A 21,392-nucleotide genomic window follows, 5' to 3' on the forward strand; every position below is an offset into this window, starting at 1 on the left:
TGAGCCTCTAGTACACTAACGGCATGGGCAATGGCCGAAATCACAGTGGGTTCATCTTTATTTTCAGATTTAAACTGGCTTAAAACAGGATACAACTTAGCAATTTTTCTATTTTCAGTTTTAACAACGGCTGTACTTACCCCTCCCGCCACATAAGGTGGCGGGGGCGTGCTTGCGCTGAGTTTGCCATGCTTCTCAACGTTTACATCTGCCTTGCGCGCACTTTTTGCCACGCCTACTTCCGGTTTGCATTCGCTGCTCTGCCACGTGTTACCTTCCATTTGCCACAATTTTAAACAATCATTATGTCTATTTCTCTTTTTCGTTGACTTAATCAACCATACTTTCTTTTACAGTATTTAGTACCTCTGCATTAAAACTCCCTATTGTTGGGAAAGGCCTATCACAAGCTTTGGTCATCTTGACCCACGTGTCACAATACACAGTTGCGTATGCACCATATTTCTTACACATGAGAAACCCAGCTGAACCAATAGGGCCTTCCTTAGGCAGTACACTGACCATATCTAGCGTATGCTTAGCACCCATGTTGAACAATATACCTTCTACCCAGAACACAGACACACCGCAGTGCTCTGTTCCTTCCGGCTAACAATTCCAACTCTGTTGCTACAATCACAGGTAGAGATCTTTAATGCTCGGTGAACGTATTTCCTTTAGCCGCGTTCACTCGCTTTTCTCGCACCAGGCGAGGATCCCTAATACAGAAATATCACTGTGGATCCCAAGGGCTATCAGCTCCTCGATACCCTGACTCAACCACAAAATCTGCTGAGTTTATTATAACTGGGAGAACAAAGTCGATACAATCAACCAGCCTTTCCAATATAATTCCTCCTAGCTGCTTCACCAATTCGCACTAACGGTGCGGTTAGATCGCACTTCCTACCAATACTAATTATTAGCAAACTTTGCGATCTATTGGTAGCGCTTTGCGAAAACCCGGTTTTCGCATTCGGTATACCTGCCCTGTATACCGTCCTTCAGTTGGGCAATCCGCCTCGTCAGACAGCAACTGAGCACAATGAATAATGAACAGTGTATCTACGTTACAACATCACACACTATACACCTTTTCTGCGCAGAAAATCAAAAGTTCCCAACAACAGTAATAATATCTCAGAGGCTTTCACAAGTACTTATACTATGCATGTATAATAACTATCAAAACGATTGTTTAACCACGTGGAAAATCTACCGGAAGTTTGCGTACGCACAGCAGGAAATACACATACGCTAAGCAATGCAATACAGTTAAAACGCACAATGACAGTAAAAAGAAACAGTCTTCTCTTTTGTCCCTAGGTTCTAGTTAGCGTGCCCTAGATAATGCAAAACGGACATTCGGATTAACAACAGAGTAAAATTCAGGTTTTGAACACCATGCGTTCTTACCCGTTTATGACGCGTCTCCACCCTTTGTTGCGGAACCGAAATCCGTTGGTCTTGCGTATCATCGGCAATGAAACCTCCAAAGCTCACGAGCCCCCAAATTGTTATGTGCGTATTGTCGCTAACCAATAACGATTGTCGAACCTCGAGTTGTGTTTCCAAAGCACAAAGATTTATTCGCAATAAGTAGAATAATATGCTCAAGCGAAGTAATAGTAAATACAGCCGTTACTTATCGCAGGCGCTCTGGATCCAGTGCAGTCATTCAATCCTGAAGTCTGGGGACAAGATGTCTCCATACTGGATCACAAGCTGCTGCTTATATACACAATCAAATACAATAATACAATGAAGATGGTATAGCTTGCATCTATTGGTCCAGGTCTCAGGAATGTCCAAGGGGTTGTCAATCATTGGCTGGTTCATCCTAAGGAATCCAAAGGAGGGGGTCATCTCTGCAGGGGATATGCTCTGCTCTTCCCGCCAAGATTCCTTAGTCTTAAGTAGTTCATAATTCCCTATCATTCATAACTGGTGTATGCACTCTGCGATTCCCTCGCAGAGTGAACCAAACAGTAGAATATGTAACAAGGTTCATTATGATACCACTTATGATGTTATTCCTTCAACCCGTTCCGTGTATTTCACTAATATGCATGTAACTCTGATATAACATATAAATACTACTATATTTCGACATAACTGTCTATGTGTTGCAACTACCATTAATGTGTACTATTTTATAAGTATGCGTTTGTGCGAATGTATGGTAAAAGACCAATTACTGTTGCTGCCACGTGTAGTGGATGCGTACGCCCTTTCACGCTGTAGCGTGCCCTTGTACGTCGTAGCGTACCGTACGCATCTTTTCAGACAAAGACAACTAAGTTTGCTAGACTTTAATTGAAATGACTTTATCCAATTTGCTGACTTCGACAGCCCATTCTGGTGACTTTAATAAAAAGCGGAATCCATTCTGGTGAATATACCTTTTAAGGTATCTGCTTTGAATACTTGTTCCACTCTAGTGAATAGTATACAAGGATGTGCCAGTATATAAAATGGAGCCTACTTTTAATTGCTGGTACCTAAAGTGAAATAATTTTGAGTTGCTAGTATACAAAGCCGATCCCGTTTGGAAGCCCTACTGAAGTCTCTACCACCCTGGTCTTCAGAGCCTGTGGTGCTTCTTGGATTTTCTATTTGATAAGCTCCACAATATTCCACTAAAACCAATGGCGAAAATCATTTTGAACCTCATGATTGATGGCTCACCCACCAATTCAGGGAAAGTAACTTGGGAAAATGCCTTGTTTTTTGTTGATAAATTTTGATGCCATCTACATCCTAACGAGAAGAAAAGAGTGCTGTGTAGGATAAAAGTTCAATAACTATAAAAAAGAAATGCATAATATAAACCTATCAATAACCACGGTGTGACAGGGTGGACCGCCTATACCACCCTGTCTGTTGTGTTGCTGGGGACTGGTTGGTCTTGCCTTGCCACCCTCCCCTTTGCGTTATCCCAAATGTGCCTTCTAACTGTAGTAAGAGAAGCTTAAGCTGCTGCCATCGCCGGATTCCTTAGCGGCAACCAGAACCGTGTTCCTCTGAGTAACAAGCTTGGTCCAAACTTCAGACCAGATGGAAAATGGATTAGATTTGGGACTAATATGCAGGTCACAGGAATTGCAACAGGGAAGTAATCATCCAAGCAGGCTCTTGAAGCAAATGATGTTTGTTAGCTTGTGTCCTAATAAGGACAGTTACATTCTCCAGTCTGTTGTACTAGTGATCTTTCCAGAAGTACAGATGGTATAATATATTACATGGTCAAACAGCTCTCCTTTTTATACACATTCTGACACGTCAGCAAAGGGTCCCCTGATCCTATACGGCTCCGCAGAGACTGAGATACTTTTAGTATCAGGATGCAATATGTTCTCCAAACATGGATTTAAATGCAATGCAAAGGTAACAAAATTTACACTAATCTGTAATATCCTAAAACTTGCTGGTTGCATTATTTGGACAAGATCTGAGATGCCGGATGAAAAGCCACACAGGACAGGAAGGCAGTGGCCCCCTGCTATGTGTGTCTATACCCTAAACAGACGTGTTGGCCACTGAGATGAAAAGGTCTAATTAACATGAGTTTACCTGTCTTCAGACAGTCACAAAAAACAAAAACAAATTTTCTCTCCTGGCCCTGTCTCCACAAAAAATACATTTCCTTCACACATAAACCTATGGCATTAGAAATCAATACATGAATATGAAAATAAATACATTTATATGCCCTTTCTGGTACCATGCTCCAGTTATTAACTGGCACCACAGCGCCCATACATTAAGTATTTACATATAAATTAATAAATATGCCCTCTACTACATCTTTAATCCTTTAGTGCTGAGGTTTAACTCATTCGATGCTCCCCCGCCCCGACCAAACACGGCAATTTGCCAAAAGTATGGAATTGGCTTACTTTAATAAATGTCGTTTTTATTCTAGAATATCTTATTAAAACTTTAATTTCTTGTATTTCAATAACTAGCAGCACACTTTAAATGGTATGTCATATTATACGCAGAGTTATAGGTCTGTATGACAATATTAATAATATTAGAAGTGTTGAACAGTCTTTTAGGAACTCTCCCCAGTGTTTGATTGAGTTTGGGGATTGAGCAATATCTCCGTAAAACAGCAGCACGGAATGGGATGCAATTTGCAAGCGCTGGAGTCTGTTGATTAAAATTGACACCTAAATCCTGTTTGATTTGGTTCAGTAAGTGTCTAGTCAGCGAGTTGCCTGGATGTGCCAGCATAAAAATTACATTGTTAGAACAATTTTATCGATATTTTACGTCATGCAACCAAAAATATTCATATGAAACAGTATAAAGGTATACATATGAATATGCTAATTATATTCTGCTTCTGGAATAGAATATTCTTCTGCAAATTTACACCTTTCTGGTGATGCACACATGACCAACTTCTTGCTTGGTTCTTTGCTTTTATTGTGAGAATAGTAAAGTGAATCTTAGTACAGTTTCACACACTTTCTTGTGACCATAATACTAAATAAACAAAAACCAACTCCCTAGAGCAGTGTTTCCCAAACCCAGTGCTCAAGTACCCCTAACAGTGCATGTTTTCCATATCTCTTTGCTGGAGCACAGGTGTATTCATTACTGACTGACACATTTTGAAAGATCCACAGTTTGGTATAATTATTTCACTTGTGACCTGGAAAACTATGCACTGTTAGGGGTACTTGAGGACTGGGTTTGGAAAACACTGCTCTAGACACTGGCTGACTCTTTCCGCATCAGTCAACCTGTACAAATTAAAGAGACAGGTTTAAATACTTTACACTCCTCCCACAGCCCTAACTTGATGGACAGATGACACTCCCAACTTGTCTTGAAAAAGGAGATCTCTGCAGGTGTTCTTTTGATTACTCTCACTGCAGAAATACCCTGTCAGCTTGCTCTTAACTGTGGCAAAAGATTCTTCTAAACCACTACAAAATATGTAAGTTAAATCACATTCTATACTATAATTATTTTACATGTCCTCCACCTGCATCTCTTTAAACTAGGTGCACTGTTATGTGAATACATAATTCTGCAGCTCCGCCTTGCAGACTGTCAGCTGAACACCTAACTCCTCTCTTAGAGGCCCATGGCAAACCACTCCCTTTGTTTTTTTGAGGCAGAAAGCTGGGTCATTAGATGAAGAACTTTCAGCATATAGTTACCACACCATATTTGGCTGTACATCAATAGCAGAAAGGGCTTAAAAAAAAAAAAAAAATGATACCAGTTAAAAGTTTAGATACTTTTCCTTGCTTTTAACAAAGCATTCCAAGCATGTTCTGATATCCTCCTGTAGGATAATGTACTGTGTACTTAATAAGCACAACCGTAAGTGTCTGTTATACTGTACTGAGCAAACACGCTTGTGAACACTGCGGGCAACATTTAAATTGATGCAAATCAAATATTTCAGAAAATGTTGTTGTACAGGTCAATCCACTTACATTGTTGTAACCCCCTGTCACTGTGTGTAGTGTGGGGTGCAAAGGGTACACAGTGCACCTCCTTCTCAAGCCCTGGCTAGCTGATGGGCATGGGTGTAAATGACCAGGGGGTCCCTGCACATGCAGGTGTTTCTCTGTAGTTAGTGGGACATAGGTGATGTCACTTTGTGGTGCAGTGTAATAAGTCACAATAATTTGGGCGCCAGACCATCTCTATCACAAACTGAACTCCTCTTTATTTACACTCCTCTTCCTCCAGCACGATAATCATGTTGGTTGCAGCAATACAGAAATATATACAGCTCCTTACTCTCTCCAGCACAGTTCTTAATGAGCAATACGAATATGGTTGCAAATATATCTCATTACTCCTCCTGCACAGTTCTTAATGAGCAATACGAATATGGTTGCAAATATATCTCATTACTCCTCCTGCACAGTTCTTAATGTTATCCTGATGTTAAATAACATAAATCACATGTCTTGCAACGAAATGCACATGAATTGAGACTTTGCTTCAGATTAAAATATGATAAATATATAATTTTTTTTTACCAAAATCTCTAGTTTAGAAATCCATTTTAACGTTTCCACTGCTTTGTAAAACTGTTATTCCTATCATTTGAATAGATATCCAAATTAACTCCCCAACTCTAAAATCAGTATATTTATGTCTGATATGTAACAAGGGGCAGTGTAGCCTCTGATAAAGTGCTTCTATATGTGTTATTTATTCAGTATAATTTGCTATTGGAACCTTATCTATTAATTCTATTTACGTATTTCTTTAAAATGTGTACATACGTAACCTGTTATTACTTGTATTAATATTTCACTATATGTTGAGATGATCGAATGTACACTTGTTGTATTTCTACAGGGAGACACTGTGAAGTACATCACATGACTGGAAACTATATGTGGGATCCGAAGACTAAAGCTTCATTTGATATTGGGACTAATGAAGACAGTCGGTTGCCAATTTGGTGGGATGGCTCAGAGCCACTTTGGGTGTCTATGGAAAAGGCGAAAAAGAAAGTATCTATGTACTATTGGCCAGGTAATTGTCTTTAATTGGAAATAATCAACCTATAATACCTGTAGCAAACAATAGGTTTGCGTTTTGACGTGTGTTATTTAAATTACAAAAATAGTCAGTGAATGAGCCTTACTGTATTACGTTATACGTTCTATGTTATATGTCAAGGCGCAGGTGCCTACAAACTAAAGACTGTAATCCATACTAAACACAGTCCTCTAATCGCCTAGGCAGATTGTTGCACTAAAAACAGCAGTACATTAGCACGCAGTTAGGATGGCATACACCTGGGACAGAAATGCAGTTTCTAGACCCCAAAGTGTTTCACACACTATTTCCTCCTAGGCACAGTTTAACTTTCCTTCAGTTTTCCCACAGGCGCAGAGCTAAAGGGGTGTTGAAGTCGTATAATTGGATGAACGAAAGTATATTGGTTAATTTTGTTTTATTGTGCTCAGTATGCCACGCTACACATGGCATACTGCGATCGCACTGTAAAATACGCACGCACACTCGCATTACAACATTTAGTTATTTATATGTCATATTCATATTGGTTCCATTATACAGGGATTTATGAGCAGGTCATATTTAGTTTATTAGTTTATATATTATGATTATATGTACACTTCAGTGTATTTAAGGTTCAGATTATAGGAAATGTGTCATGTCTGATATCATTTTAATCCCCTAGTCATCAGTAGCTGTCCGGTTCAGTCGCTGAAGAGATCGCATATTGCATAATCTAGTTATTGATGTTAGGGAATAAATAGTCAGAGTGATACCAAACTGTAAAATGCTAATGGACTAGTTGTAACTGGTTTCTGGGTGGGAGAATCATCTGGAATGTTGACCCTCAGCCTTTGAGGGGGTTGTTTGAACTAGCCTATGACCTGTTTACACTGGACCCATCTGAAGTCTGGACCTATAGAAGCAAGCCACGTCATCTGCATTGTTCTCTCTGTAACACTGAATGTATATAATCATAGCTGTGCTCCCACTAGCCTCAGTCTACTCTGACCACAGTATTCTAGAGTGAAATACTGTCCACTGGTACCTGTGGGAGTGCCAGGGAGTGCATGCGAACGCGGTATGTATATATCTCTTTTTGGTATTGGCTGTACTGTATTCTAATCATGTATTGAACTAAATGTTACATCTGCTAAAATTACTTTGTGCGTTGGAAACACCATACAATCGCTTGGGCAATGCTTATTTGAAAATGCTAGAATTACTTTAATAGGGGGAATGGACTTGGGGCAGTAACCAAGCCAGGATAGGTGGGTAGGTGATGAGACCTATTTTCAGGGTGAGCTCCCCTGGTGGTTGTGGACCGTTGATTCCCTATAGAGAGGGTGCCACTAAGTTTGAACCCTGTTACTGTTGGAACAATAACACTGTTGGCGAACATGCTAAGCATGATAAAATTGTGTCTACAGATTTTAGTTGTTTACCCCAGATCTCTTATCCCCTCTCAAATTTAACTGTCAACTCACCTGGCAACATTTAAGATCCCTGTAAAACATTATGGTCGCATAACAGTGCAATGCATAATATAAACATATCAATAACCACGGTGTGACAGGATGGACCAACTATGCCCCCCTGTCTGTTGTGTTGCTGGGGACCAGTTGGGCTTGCCCTACCACCTTCCCCTTTGCATTATCTCAAATGTGCCTTCTAACTGTAGTAGGAGAAGCTTAATCTGCTGCCATCGCCGGACTCCTTAGCGGCATCCAGAACCGCGTTCCTCTGAGTAACTGTTGCTGCTAGTGTACCCCATTGCTGGTACACCTGGGCTGGTACCCCTGACCTCTTGCCTTCAGACCAGGGTTGCTGGGGATGGTTCCCCCTGGCTTATCACACTGGCCAGAGCTGCAGGTAGCGGGCAAAGTGTTGATACTGGAAAGCTGGGTCCAAACCTCAGAATAGCTGAAAAACGGATTTGATTTGGGTCTAATCTGCAGGTCACACGAATTGCAGCAGGGAAGAAGTTGTCAAGCAGGATCTTGAAGCAAATTATGCTTATTGGCTCAAGTGTCCTAATAAGGTTACTGGTCAAACAGCACACAATATAATAAAATCAGTGCATTTCTAATACACAGTATCAAAATTCAGTACATTTGCAACAATATAATTTGGCGCACTGTGCTAATAATTTAAATATATTATTGCAATAAGTTATTTATAAGTGATCCAGCCACAACATATAATAGCAGAATTAAAACAATCACATAAGAACAACATAATGGCTTTAGGGGTTGGGTGCTAAATTAAGGGTACTTAAACCCCGACACCAATAAGGCCTACATGAAATCCCCGATGGAGGGCTTACCGTTACTGTTTTCCTGCAACAGCTTGTAAAAGAGACTAGAGAGAAATGTGGCACCTCAAGAGGCCTTCCGGCCGAAATTACATCAGTAGAGAACGCGACACTGTGATTCCTGCTATTGCGGTGGTTATTTACGGAGGTGGTGAGTGTACTGGCCGTACAATGTTTTCTTCTGGTTTTTTTTTACAAAGCATTGTAGATTGTACCGCCGGTACACCTGCTGCCTCCTTAAATAACCACAGTAATAGCAGGAATGACTGTTTCACGCTCTCTACTGATGTCATTTCGGCTGGACAGCCTCTTGATGTGCCGCATTTCTCTCTAGTCTCTTTTCCAAGCTGTCGGGGGGGGGGGGGGGGTTGTTTTCATGTAGGCCTAATTGGTGTCGGGGTTTATGTAGTTGTCCAGTGGTAGTCACTTAAACAATAGCGTCTGCAATGGTAAAAATTCAGCATGTGCAGATTGATCGCCAGTGATATGCATGGTCACACCAGTCCAACAATCGCTCCGCATGATCTCATACACCCCATTGTGTGTTTGTTATGTCTATAACATTTTTGACCAATGCCAGTTGATGCTGTAAAGATGAAGGCTTGAGCATAAGATTAGTGGGTTTTATGCAGGATTGGGAGTCTTTCTTATTCATACAAGTAGGTAGATGTGATCAGAATGACTAGACAGACGTGTTTTGGGCTTGTGTTAAGACAAGTTTTAATCAGACTCATACTATTTTTGATTTGATATTTTACGACTCAACATAATATAATTATTACATCAAAACTTCAGAACAAATTATAGTTAATTATGGTGATGTCACATATCAGAAAGTATGGACTGAACCTGATATTCAGCCTATGAATTTACCAGGAGTCCATGTCTACGGAATATTGGCCAAGAAGTGTCTTCTTCTTAATGTTACTGGTTCCTAGGCTGTTTTGCTTCAAAAGTCCACAATTCCACTGCTTCTGCTATTATGGGCTATAATTACATTTGTAAAACACTAGACTGTGATACCCATGATAATTCCTTCTCTGCACATTAGGTGAAATACTCAACTGCAAAGCATCAGAAGTCTTAATTCTAAGCAAGGGCGTAACTATAGCCATAGCACTCCGTGCATGTGCACCCCAGTGAAAAACATTAAAGTACAAACTTAATATTGCATTATAACAAATGTATCTATATATGAATTATGAGGATAAAATTACAGTATACATAATTTAGACTAAAATGCCAGATCAAATGCATGGTGAGGGGATTACATACTGGTGAGGTCACGGTTATGCCAGTATTCACTAATCTATGATAAATTAGTTAGAATCCTGGAAGTAACATTCATTGCCCTTCTTGGTTTACTATAGTACAAATGCTCACAGTGGTACCTGCACTATACTCGCTTGGTTAGCCCTGTGTTGATTAGGGCTCCATTCCACTGAAGGAGGTTCACTAAGTACTTCAACAGCTACTTCCATATTTTAAGTGCTTTCAAAAACACATGAAAATTTTTCATGCATTTTTCAGTACAATATTTTATTAATTAATGACGTGGCCTCATCAAATGACATGTGTTGCGGCCGCCTGTGCACTGGATAGCATTCTGTATATGCAGATGGCACCCCAGATACAGAATGGCAACAATACCAGTCCTGCACAGAGCTACAGGGGTCCTCCCATAGCATAATCACTGAGGGCTCCTTACAAGGAGCCATTCAGTCTATCAGACGGCTTTCAGAATGTCTTGCATGCAGGGCCGGTGCTAGGGTCCATGGCGCCCTAGGCATTTTGAAAAAAATCGGCGCCCCCCCCCCCCGCAAAAATCGGCGCTGCCCCCCCGCAAAAACTTCGCCCTTCTCCCTCCTCACCTAGTCTTTCCTTACCTTACCACCGCCGCCTCTCTGCTCCGTCTCCTCCCCTCCACTTACTGACACTAGTGAGCGGAGGAGACGGAGCAGAGAGGCGGCGGTGGTGAGCAATAGCCTCCCCCCCCCCCCCCCCCCCCCCCCTCCCCCGTGCATCTGGATGCTGTGCGGTGGCCGTGACAGGTATGGTCAGCGGTCGCCGCACAGTTTTAAAGTAAGGCGCCCTAGGCAAGTGCCTAACCTTGCCTAATGGGAGCGCCGGGCCTGCTTGCATGCACCAATTGCTACTCGGCTGACTCCTGCATGCTCCAACTGGCATTGTGATTTTTGTTAACCAGATGTGCAGGTAATATTTTAAGATTAGTAATATATGGGCCCCTGTGCAAAGTGTGTGTATGTGTGTGTATATCAAAAAAATTTTTTTATATATACTGGTACAGATACAGTAATATAATGCAACCAATAATCTTATCATAAAAAAATATGTATACATTGTAGTCTCTTGACATACCTACTGTACTATACAATTGTTGTAAAAACCTACCTTCGAGATGTGTGATGAACGAAAAAAAAAAAATACGTACATATATACTGAAATACATTAAAAAATGCTAGAGATTCTCAGGCTCGGTTCCCCAAGAACCGAACATAACCGAACTTAACAGATCCGCTCTGCTTGGTACTTTCGCGTATCCTCGGAAAACGAGGCAAAACATCATTGTTATATCGTCGGATCTTGGATCTTGCGAGTTTTGGATTCTATGATTACTGTCCATGGCGAACCAGCGCCATTTCACAGAGAGACACAGAAGCAGTAGCACAGTTCTTGGCAGTTTCTAGTGCAGTTGGGCAGCGTCCTAGGTAGAAAAGAAAGAGGATGGGTAGCAGTATTCTTCAAAGTCTCCAGAAGAGCTCCATTGCTAGTTGTCATTACTGAAATACAAATAATAGGTCTGGCAGGCTTGGTCTTCTAAATCTGCAGTCATGTTGTACTGTGTTATATAGGTAACATACAAAGAGGAGAGCTCCATTGCTAATTGTTACTACTGAAATAGAAATAATAGGGCTGGCAGTGTTGTTCTTATCTGCAGTCACATTGTACTATGTTATCAAATTGGATTCACAGCAGTACACAGAAGACCAGGAGCACCAAGCAGCTGCTGGCACCAGTCATGATGATAGTAATTGTAACAGGATGGACCGCCTATGCCACCCTGTCTGTTGCTGCTGGGAACCGGCTGGGCTTACTTTGCCACCGTTCCCTTATGTTATCCAGTGGTGGCAGCATTGTAAGCCCTCTTGCTGCAGTAGGAGGGGACTTACAAAGCTGCCACAACTGGAATCCTTAACCTGGCATCCAGTACCAGGTTTCTTCTGGGTAACTGTCACTGCTGAGTTACCCCTTTGCTGGTGTACCTGGGCTGGTACTCCTGACCTCTTACTATGGAACAGGGTTGCTGACCAGAGCTGCAGGGTAGCAGGCAGAGCGGTGGTTCTGGAAATGCTGGGTCCAAACCTCAAACAGCCAGGAACGGATTAGCATGGAAGATATTTTCAAGCAGGTCTTTGAAGCAAGTGATGTTTATTTGCTCTTCACTGGTTAAAGGTTCCAGTGATCAGGTCAGATGAAACTAGAAGAACAATTTTTCAATACAAGCCAGTACTTTGTATACAGTTTGGACACAGCCTCAAAGGGTAAGCCAGCCCCCTTGAAATCCTAAATCTAAAAATCAGCTCAGACCTCATGTGTTTACACAAACATGGGTTTACATGCATTGCAAAGTCAACAATATTTACACTTCTCTATGAAATTCTAGAAATGCTGTGATGTCCTGCATCTCGTTTTCAGACACAGAAAATCTAGGAACCAGTCTTAATTAAACCTTCCTGCCTTCAATGTTGAACCTTCACACATCAAAAGATCTAATTAACATATGGGGCCTTTCTTCAGATAGTTCAGAATACACATTCCCACAGAACGTTACAAACCCCAAACAAGCCATTTCCCCACATAACAATACACAAAAGACTTCCATCCACAAAGGATTAGTGTATCAGATATATACCTTAAGAAATACATTTTCTTAGAAAGGATCAAACGGAAAAAAAGAATTTTCTGCCCCTGGTCTCCGAACTTAAAGATTTCCCTTACCAAAATATACACAATATCAAAACTATGTGCATGTGCAATTATATAAATAAGCGCCCTGTGCTATTTCCTTTAAATAAATTGATACCATTAGTTATTTATAAGTGATCCGGTCACAGTAATCCCTCTACGTCGTCTGCTAAAAACACTATGCACTTTAACATAGGCTTTCAGTCAGGGAAGTAAAAAACATCTTTTACCTTGGTCAAGAAAACTTTGCCTGGATTTTAAGCAGAAAAAAATTAAATTGCCATTATGCCATTCTACACATGCAGTGGCAAGGAAAGAATGAGACCTTTGCCTTCCACTATGAGTGCTAGTTCGACAACTGTCACTGAGGCATCTTCTTGTAAGGTCAGTCATGACAAGCAAGACCTTGTCATTTGAATGCAAAGTGGTGTCCAAATACTCTTACGTGTAAAAGCTGAGCTGGAAGAAAACAGTAAGGCATTAGAGGAAAATGTATGTTCAGCGCTCGTCCCCATGTTTTAGGTGTACAATTACCAGTTATCCAAGGAACGGGTGGAGCGATGTGCTATGAACTGCCGTGTGTTTGAGTCATTGCTCTGTCGCTTAGAATCCAGCCAGGTTGCTGCAGTCTTTGTTTGAAAGTGAATGAAATATTGTGACCTGTGAGATGGTCAAAATTGACTGCAGATGACTTGAAATTAGTAGTGTTGAGGTTAATAATAATGTAGGGGGAGGGGGGAAAGCAAAATTGCATAATTTTAGCAAGAAAAAAAACAGGGATCCAGAACCAAAACGCGCAAGGGTGGTTTTACCAAAACACAAAGGTAATCCAGATCCAAAACCGTAAAACACGGGGGTCAGTGAATATCTCTAAAAAAAAATACCCTAACCATATATTACATAAATAATCAGATCATTATGATAGTGGCCCATATGAAAAAGAGAATTAGATTATATATATATATATATATATATATATATGCTTAGTGGCGTCTGTCTGTGTGTGTGGAATAAAAAAACCAAGTTGCAGCGCCACCTGCTGGGCAGAGTTATACACTGACCTACTAAATTCTTAGTGTGTGTGGGAAAAAAAATTCAAAAAGGGCTGAAATTTGGTAGGGCTCAAACTCATTTTCGTGAGGTAATTTTACCTCATGAACACACATGTGTAGAGGCGTGCATTAGTGTGTGTGTGTGGGAAAAACTCTTTTCTCAGAAAGGGCTCATCCGAATGACCTGAAATTTGGTATACTGACATTATTTGACAAAAAAAACGCATGAGTATCATGCACGGGTTAACGTGTGTATGTGTATATATGTATATGTATATAATATAATTAGGCCTAACAAACCTCAGAGCTCAAAAACATCCAAATTGGTGTGTTGAAGCTATCACCTGCACCTAAAAAAAAAAAAAAAAATTTCGGGGAAAAACAGTGTTCAATCAGTTCCATGTTCTTGGTAAAGCCATGTAGATAATCAGATATTGTTCAATTCTATGCTATCAATGAGACTATGTGGTATCAAGGTTTTAAGTCTAAAGATCCAATAGGCCTCATGTTTACAGAGCAAATTGAACCTGTCGCCTCCTCTTGGTGGTACCCACCTGTTCAGTTGCTCTTACTTTTAGGCCTTCCAGTTTGCCCTTCTGACAAAAGTTTACATGTGCAGATAAACGGAGTGTTGACATTCTTCAGAATATTACGTTATTTGCTATTATAGCTCTCACACATCTCAAAGAAGTAGTCTGTTTGCTTTTCCTTCTTAAACATTGTCTCTACCTAATCTATTACAAATTACAAATATATAATACAATTTATGTGTGTATAGTGTGAATGCAATAATGTGGGTGGCTTTTCTAGTTTGTACTGTTAATGACATACCATTTAATGTTTCTGAAAATTGCCCAGTTATATCCACCGACTTGACTTGGTAAAAAATGATAAGCGTGGGCAATGACACAATGTACCAAACATTGATATTAAATTGCTTTATGATTTATCAGTTTAGTGTCAGATCTTCACTACATCCATCACCTACTTTGAAAACATGGATGAGCACTGGGGCTAGCATTGCTGTCTCACAGCACTGGGACAGTGGGTTCAATTTCGACCAGGGTACTCTATGGGCATGAGTCATTAAGGAAAGGCAAAAAAAGAGTAAGTTTCCTCCCGGACAAGCAATGTTACAATGCAAGAGGTGCAAATTAGTTTATTATTTTGCACATAGGTTAAATACTGGCTGTTTTTTCATGTAGCACACATATACTTTAACTTCAACTTTAAACTTCATTGCAAAAATAATCTAGGACATGCCTTACCCCAACTATAAATCTCTCCCCACATTTTACATTTACCTCCCCCACCAATGCAACATGGTTTTGCCAAGGTGCAAAGTAATTCATATTTAATTTTTATTTTTTTTATGCTTTGCTCTCCTTAATGACTCGGGTCCTCTGTGCATAGTTTGTATGTTTTTCTTGTATTTTTGGTGTGCTTCCTCTGGGTGCTCTGTTTTCCTCCCTCAGTCCAAAGATATAATGGTATGTTAATTAGCTTCTGACAAAACTAACCCTATTCTGTGCTATGGATGCTCGGGTTCGATTCTCCGAGAACCGAGCCCACCCGAACTTCGCGGATCCGAGTACTGAGCTGAGCCGGCTCGGTACTTTTGCATGCCCTCGACAGTGAAAACGAGGCAACACGTCATCATTGTGTCATCGGATCTCGCGCGTTTTGGATTCTATAAATACCGCCCTAATTAGGGGAATGACTTGACTCAAGCTAACAGTGTCTGAACTCGCTTCACAGATGACTACTTAGAGTGGTTTCGGCACCTTGCGCAACACAGAAAGTATTCTCCACTGCGCTGGATTAAAGTACATTCCCTCTCAAATTTGATTCTTCATGCAGCAGCTGCAATCTCCTACATGCTGTTGCAGAATACCGAAAGTGACCTAAATTATTTCTGGACACAGACGGCATCTCCTGCATGTCACTGGTTTTTTTTAAAAAAAAGCTCTGTACCACAAAGTTGATTGTGTGAGCAAAACAGGGAATGTGTTGGAATTCTTCCTGCTGTAATGCTGTCACATATTGGTGGCGTTATCACAATTGACAATATCCTCAGGAGAGTCCAAGCGGGATAAGCCATGTTGCAATGACATCCCTCAGTTTTTTAAACAGGTTGTCATCAGTATTACCTCTTAGTGAAGCCGCTGATACACAGAGTAGCCTGCCTTTGAATAATCTGGTGTTGAGTACATGCTGCTGCTGTTCCTGCTGCTGAAGGCAATTCACCAACCCAATGGACCGTCAGTCATATAATCTTTACTTTGCCCAGTTCCACTTGCCCACATATCTGTGGTTAAGTGTACAGTGGGTAGAATGGCATTTTGTAGCCCAATAATTACATTTTATGGAACCTTCTGGTAGAGGTGAGGAATTGCTTTTCTAGTAAAACTGTGTCGTAATGGAATGACATATCCTCTCCTGAGGACGTAATTTCTGATAACGCCACCAATATTGTGAGAGCATTACAGCTGGGTGAAATCCATCACAATCCCTGTTTTGTTCACACAATCTACTTGGTGGTACAGAGGTTTTTGAAAAATGACAGGGACGTGCATGAGATGCCTTCTGTGGCCCGAAAAATTTCGGGACATTTTCGGCATTCTGCAACAGCATGTAGGAGTTTACAGCAGCTGCAAGAACAATTTATTTTGCCCTGACACCAACTGAAGCAAGAGGTGGTAACTTTGTATGCTTGTAAAGATGGAGGAACAGTGAAAAGCCATCCATGCTTACTCCACAAGCTATGACATTTGGAAAAGAGGGGTAATGTATTTTAGTCCAGCGCAGTGGAGAATACTTTCTGTGTTGTGCAAGGTGCTGAAACGATTCAAAGTAGTCACCTGTGAACTGAGTTCAGACACTGATAGCTTGAGCAAAGTGATTCCCTTAATTAGACTTTTGGAAAAGCACCTTAATAAATTGAAGGAGGAGATAAAACATAGCAATTACTCTAAGTATGTCGCACTTGTAGATCAAGTACTTAAATCGCTTCGCCAGGATCAAAGAGTCCTCAACTTCTAGAAATCACTACATTTTGGTGACTGTTTAAGAGCTATGTCTTCTCTTTATTTCCCACTGTCCCAAATCTCAAGAGATGAAATGAGCTCCTGGTGAGCAAGTTGACTGCTGAAGTGGTACCCGACACAACAGCATCCACTCCTTCAGTTTCTCCGGCTACTGCTGCTAGGAAAAAACTAAGCTTTTCTAAGAGACCCAAGAAGGATGCAGATGATTCAGCAGAACATTTTGACATTTGGTCTGATCTAAAAGAATTGCCCAAAAATTGTGACGGCTGTCTTAAAATGAACTACAAATTCCACGAGGAAGGCCTTTACTGGCATTTAGATCAAAGTACAAAGACTTCTGTAATGGTGGTTTCCAGCTGGGATTAATTAGTATTGAGTGATGATGATGTACACACTGAGGGTGAGAAAGATGATCATGTAGATTGCAGGTGCTGGGATCTAGCTGAGAGAAGGAAGCTAGTTGATGCTGGAATGCTTATTAATATTTGTAGAAAAGCATAAAACTGCCAACATGTCATTTTACCCAAACAAAGTTTCATCTTTATTAAAGATGTTTTTTTTCTTTAAAATAATTTATTTATTTTTACATTTTTGTTTTTGACATTTATGTTTATAGATACTTCTGTAATGGTGGCTTCCTGCGGGGTTGAATTAATATTGTGCCAGGATGAAGTTTGTTTTCAATCATCCTTTTAATTGCTTCTCTCGCGTATGTGACCACATACTTTCTTTTTCACACCATCTCCAACCCGCTGGGGCACCTTGGATTAGTCTTCGTCTAATAAATACGCACATCCTGGGGGGTCAGAGCTTATCGCCATGTATTGGCTGTAGAATTACCACCGTTATCCAAGTAACGGGTGAAGCGATCAAAGGAGCCATAGCTGATGTTGTGTGCTCTGGGTGACGACAATCTCCTCGTCTTCATCTTCCAATTCTTCATCTGTAGGGGCTGGCGACACACCCATTTGTTTTCTCAGGTGTCTTAGCTGTTCTTTAAACTGGACATATTTATTATCCTGCGTCTGTTGGGCTTAAGGCAGCTAAGCTATTGGTAGCTTGTTTTGTGGGGGCCTGAACAAACCAAGCACTTCAGCCACAAAAGTGGCATTCCTTGTCACTGTAGTGCTTGATTTGTTAAACCGTACATGTCCTTTTCAATATCTTGCATAAGGGTGGGTGGGAGAGCTTAAGAACAATTCCATCTTCCACCACTTTTTCTTTTTTCTGCCAGTGCTGTGTGGCAATGTTTCTTAGATGTCCTGTGACCTGCCATGTGATTGTGCTCGCTGCAGTCTTTGTCTGAAAGTGTATGAAAATAATATTGTGACCTGTGAGGTGGTCAAAATTGACTGGAAATTTGTGTAATTGAGGTTAATAATGTAGGAACAAAAAAAGAGCAAAATTATGTGATTTTAGCAACTTTTTTTTAAAAAAAAGACATGGGTTCAGTGAACATCTCTAGTCTGTCCATGTGGTGGGGAATATAGACTGTAACTCCACTGGAAACTGTTTAAAATTAATATTGTATCAATTAAACAATACAATATACTTATTGATTTATCTGGAAAAAGTGTACTGTTTTCCAATCTGTTTAGTATTCAGCTGAAAGGGGTCAAAAGTTGACATGGTCTGAACAGATGGATTCTCAGACTGGGCAAACACTACAGGTTTTTAACCCAAATATCGGGCCAATCACACGATAAACGATGGTTCGGTACGATACTGCGTTAGTGTGAATGCTCCAACGATGACTGATTATTGATGAATGATTTTATAAACGGACTAAAAATCTTGGTCAACGACGGAACAATGTTGTTCCAATTCTGCAGTGTGTATGCACTCGTGACCAGCAGTGTAGGCAGATCTCCATGCAGTTTCCAGTGTCACGATCTTTTCAGCTGATGGTTATGACAGATGAAGAGCACAGATCTTAAGGAAAATCGTGCAAGTGTGTACACATTAATCGGCATGCTGATTGGGGCTTTAAATCGTTGGTAAAATTGTTAACTATATCACATCGGGAGAAATTTTCTGTAGTTTGTACCCAGCTATAGTGAAGACTGAACAAACTTAGGCTTAAGTCAATGAGATTGGTCAAGAAAAATAAGGGAGTAAGGGATGCTGCTACATATGCTCTAAAGAATGTTGATTTCATTTTTATTTTATTTTTTTATCTCAAGGGATCTCAAGCTAATGTGAATTAAGAACTTTTTATTTACCATATTGGGAAACTGTAAAAATCATTACATTGTATAACAGATGCTGTTAAAACATATAAAAGGTTGTATTTGTCTGCTTTAGATGTGTCCACATCTGATGTGAATGGAATAAAGACTTCATATCTACTTCAGAAGACTTTGAAAAGACTTTTTGCCTTATAGTCTATACAACGTTGGTGGGGAGAACATTTTCCCAATGATAATAAATACACCTTCTGGATGTATAATTCACTTTGAAGGGCCTGATTCATTAATATAAATATATTTTGCATTTATTTATTTTTAATTAAAAAAACAAAAAAAAAAAACCCCCCCACATAACTAGGACATACACACATCCATATTCAACAAGGAGCGTATGTGAAGATATATGGGTTGATGAGTACGGGTCTAGGTCCGCTCTGCTTTAACAGACAATCGGCTGCAGGATACATCCAAATACATATGTGAAATATAAAGTCCCAAAAGAGCGCACAGAAAAAAATAATAATGTCACCTGTTAATACTACAGGCATTAATGACAAAACATTAAAAAGTGTTTTTTTTTTTTTTCTTCATACCCCCCCCCCCAATAATATACATTTATTAGGATGTTGTTAATGTCTACTGTACATATTAATTTTTTACAGTTGCTCCTGATTGTAAACACACGTTCTAGCATACATACACAGCCGTCATCACTCCGCAATCCACACTTTTACCTGACCTGTAGCTGGTGCAAGTGATACGACAAACTCGTACATTTCAGATGCCCAAATCTTGAATGGCGGCACAAGGTTCCAGTCTATATTATTTTGTAACTACACTGGGGTAGGAACTGTTATTAATGGTTTAATAGTTATACTGAAGCTCTGCGTTATATGTAGGCACTATATGTATCAATAAGGTTAATAACAATAATGTTTATCCCTGTCTCTTGTAGATTTTAAGACTCACTTACTGCTTTTATTATAATCTCCTTTTAGGCTGCGAAGTTGAAATTCTTGGAGTTAGACCCAGTTATTGCCGAGAATATTACAATTTCCCATCGGATGATAATTTCACAGAAGCAGTGAATGACGCTGTGCAGGCTCTGAGGTACAGTAACACTGAACAAATGAATTATATCACTGCGGAACATATATAGGGGCTGTAAACATATTCATTCCCAATTTATTTTCTTACATGATGGAACCAATCTTGAATTATTTAGGAATTCTTATGACTAATCAATAAAAATATTATTTCAAATAAAGGTTTTGCTTAATTACTAATGAAAACAAACAATTACGTAAACATTCGCCCCTCACTTTGATACGTAACAGAATCTCTGAGCTGTAATTACAGCTGCTTCTACCAGCTTTGCCCATCTGGACATTTCATGAGACATCAGGATGGGGACCATTGGTAAACATGATTTAGGTCATTCATCTTTGTGGTATACTTCTGGTTATTGTAAATATTCTCCCAAGTCCTAGGTCCCTTGCAGAAAGTTTTTCTTTTTGTCTGTCTTGCTACATCCATTTTCTCTTCAGCTTTGACATGTTGTCTAGACACTGAAGCAGAAAATTATCTCCATAGAATTATGCTACCACCCCCATGCTTCATGGTTGAGATAGTGATCATGATGTACACAAAATATAACACCTAGCTCTGAGGCCAATAAGCTCCCTCTTGGTCTCATCGGACCATCGAATCATCCTATACATGGGATGTGGATCTCCTAGCAACAATTTCTGACAAATCTAGGTGAGATTTCATGTAAGTTTTCTCCAAAAATTGTTGTTCTTGCCCCCTCCTAATATGCAGGTTTGTAAAGTGCCTGAGATACAATTGTCCTATTGACAGTTTCTCCCATCACTGTTGTGGAAGCCTATAAGTAGGCTACTTGGTGGGCTCCCTAACCAGCTCCTTCTTGCACAAATACTCATATGTGGAGCCATGGCCTCAACATTTCTTCATAAAAAAATTAAAACACTAACTGTACACAGATGGGCTCCCATCAATTATATAACTTCTGAAAATAACCAATTACACCACCGTTTATTTAGATATACCCTAACAATAAATTGAATATTTGTTCACTTAAATTATTGTTTTGTCTACAATTGTAATTAAGTAATAACATTCTTGAGAGGTTTTATTTTAGTTTGACATTAAAGTATTTTGTGTTGGCCAGTGGTATGGTACTTGTTCTAATCACTGCATGGGGTAGAAGTTGGTGTTTGAGTAGAAACACTACTTGCTAAAAATACATTTAATTCAACAGAGACATATTTTAAAA

General features: G+C 40.0%; 1 protein-coding gene across 1 annotated transcript in view; it reads left to right on the top strand.

Annotated features, from left to right (window-relative positions):
* ENPP6 (ectonucleotide pyrophosphatase/phosphodiesterase 6) overlaps positions 1 to 21,392 on the top strand; it is a 63,466-nt gene that overhangs the window by 11,543 nt on the left and 30,531 nt on the right. The window contains exons 2-3 of the mRNA XM_075197128.1: positions 6,340 to 6,519; positions 20,095 to 20,206. Of these exons, the coding sequence (XP_075053229.1) occupies positions 6,340 to 6,519; positions 20,095 to 20,206 (292 nt within the window). The remainder of the gene's footprint in view (positions 1 to 6,339; positions 6,520 to 20,094; positions 20,207 to 21,392) is intronic.

This window comes from Mixophyes fleayi, chromosome 1, assembly GCF_038048845.1.
Source record: "Mixophyes fleayi isolate aMixFle1 chromosome 1, aMixFle1.hap1, whole genome shotgun sequence".
NCBI classification, from domain to species: domain Eukaryota; kingdom Metazoa; phylum Chordata; class Amphibia; order Anura; family Limnodynastidae; genus Mixophyes; species Mixophyes fleayi.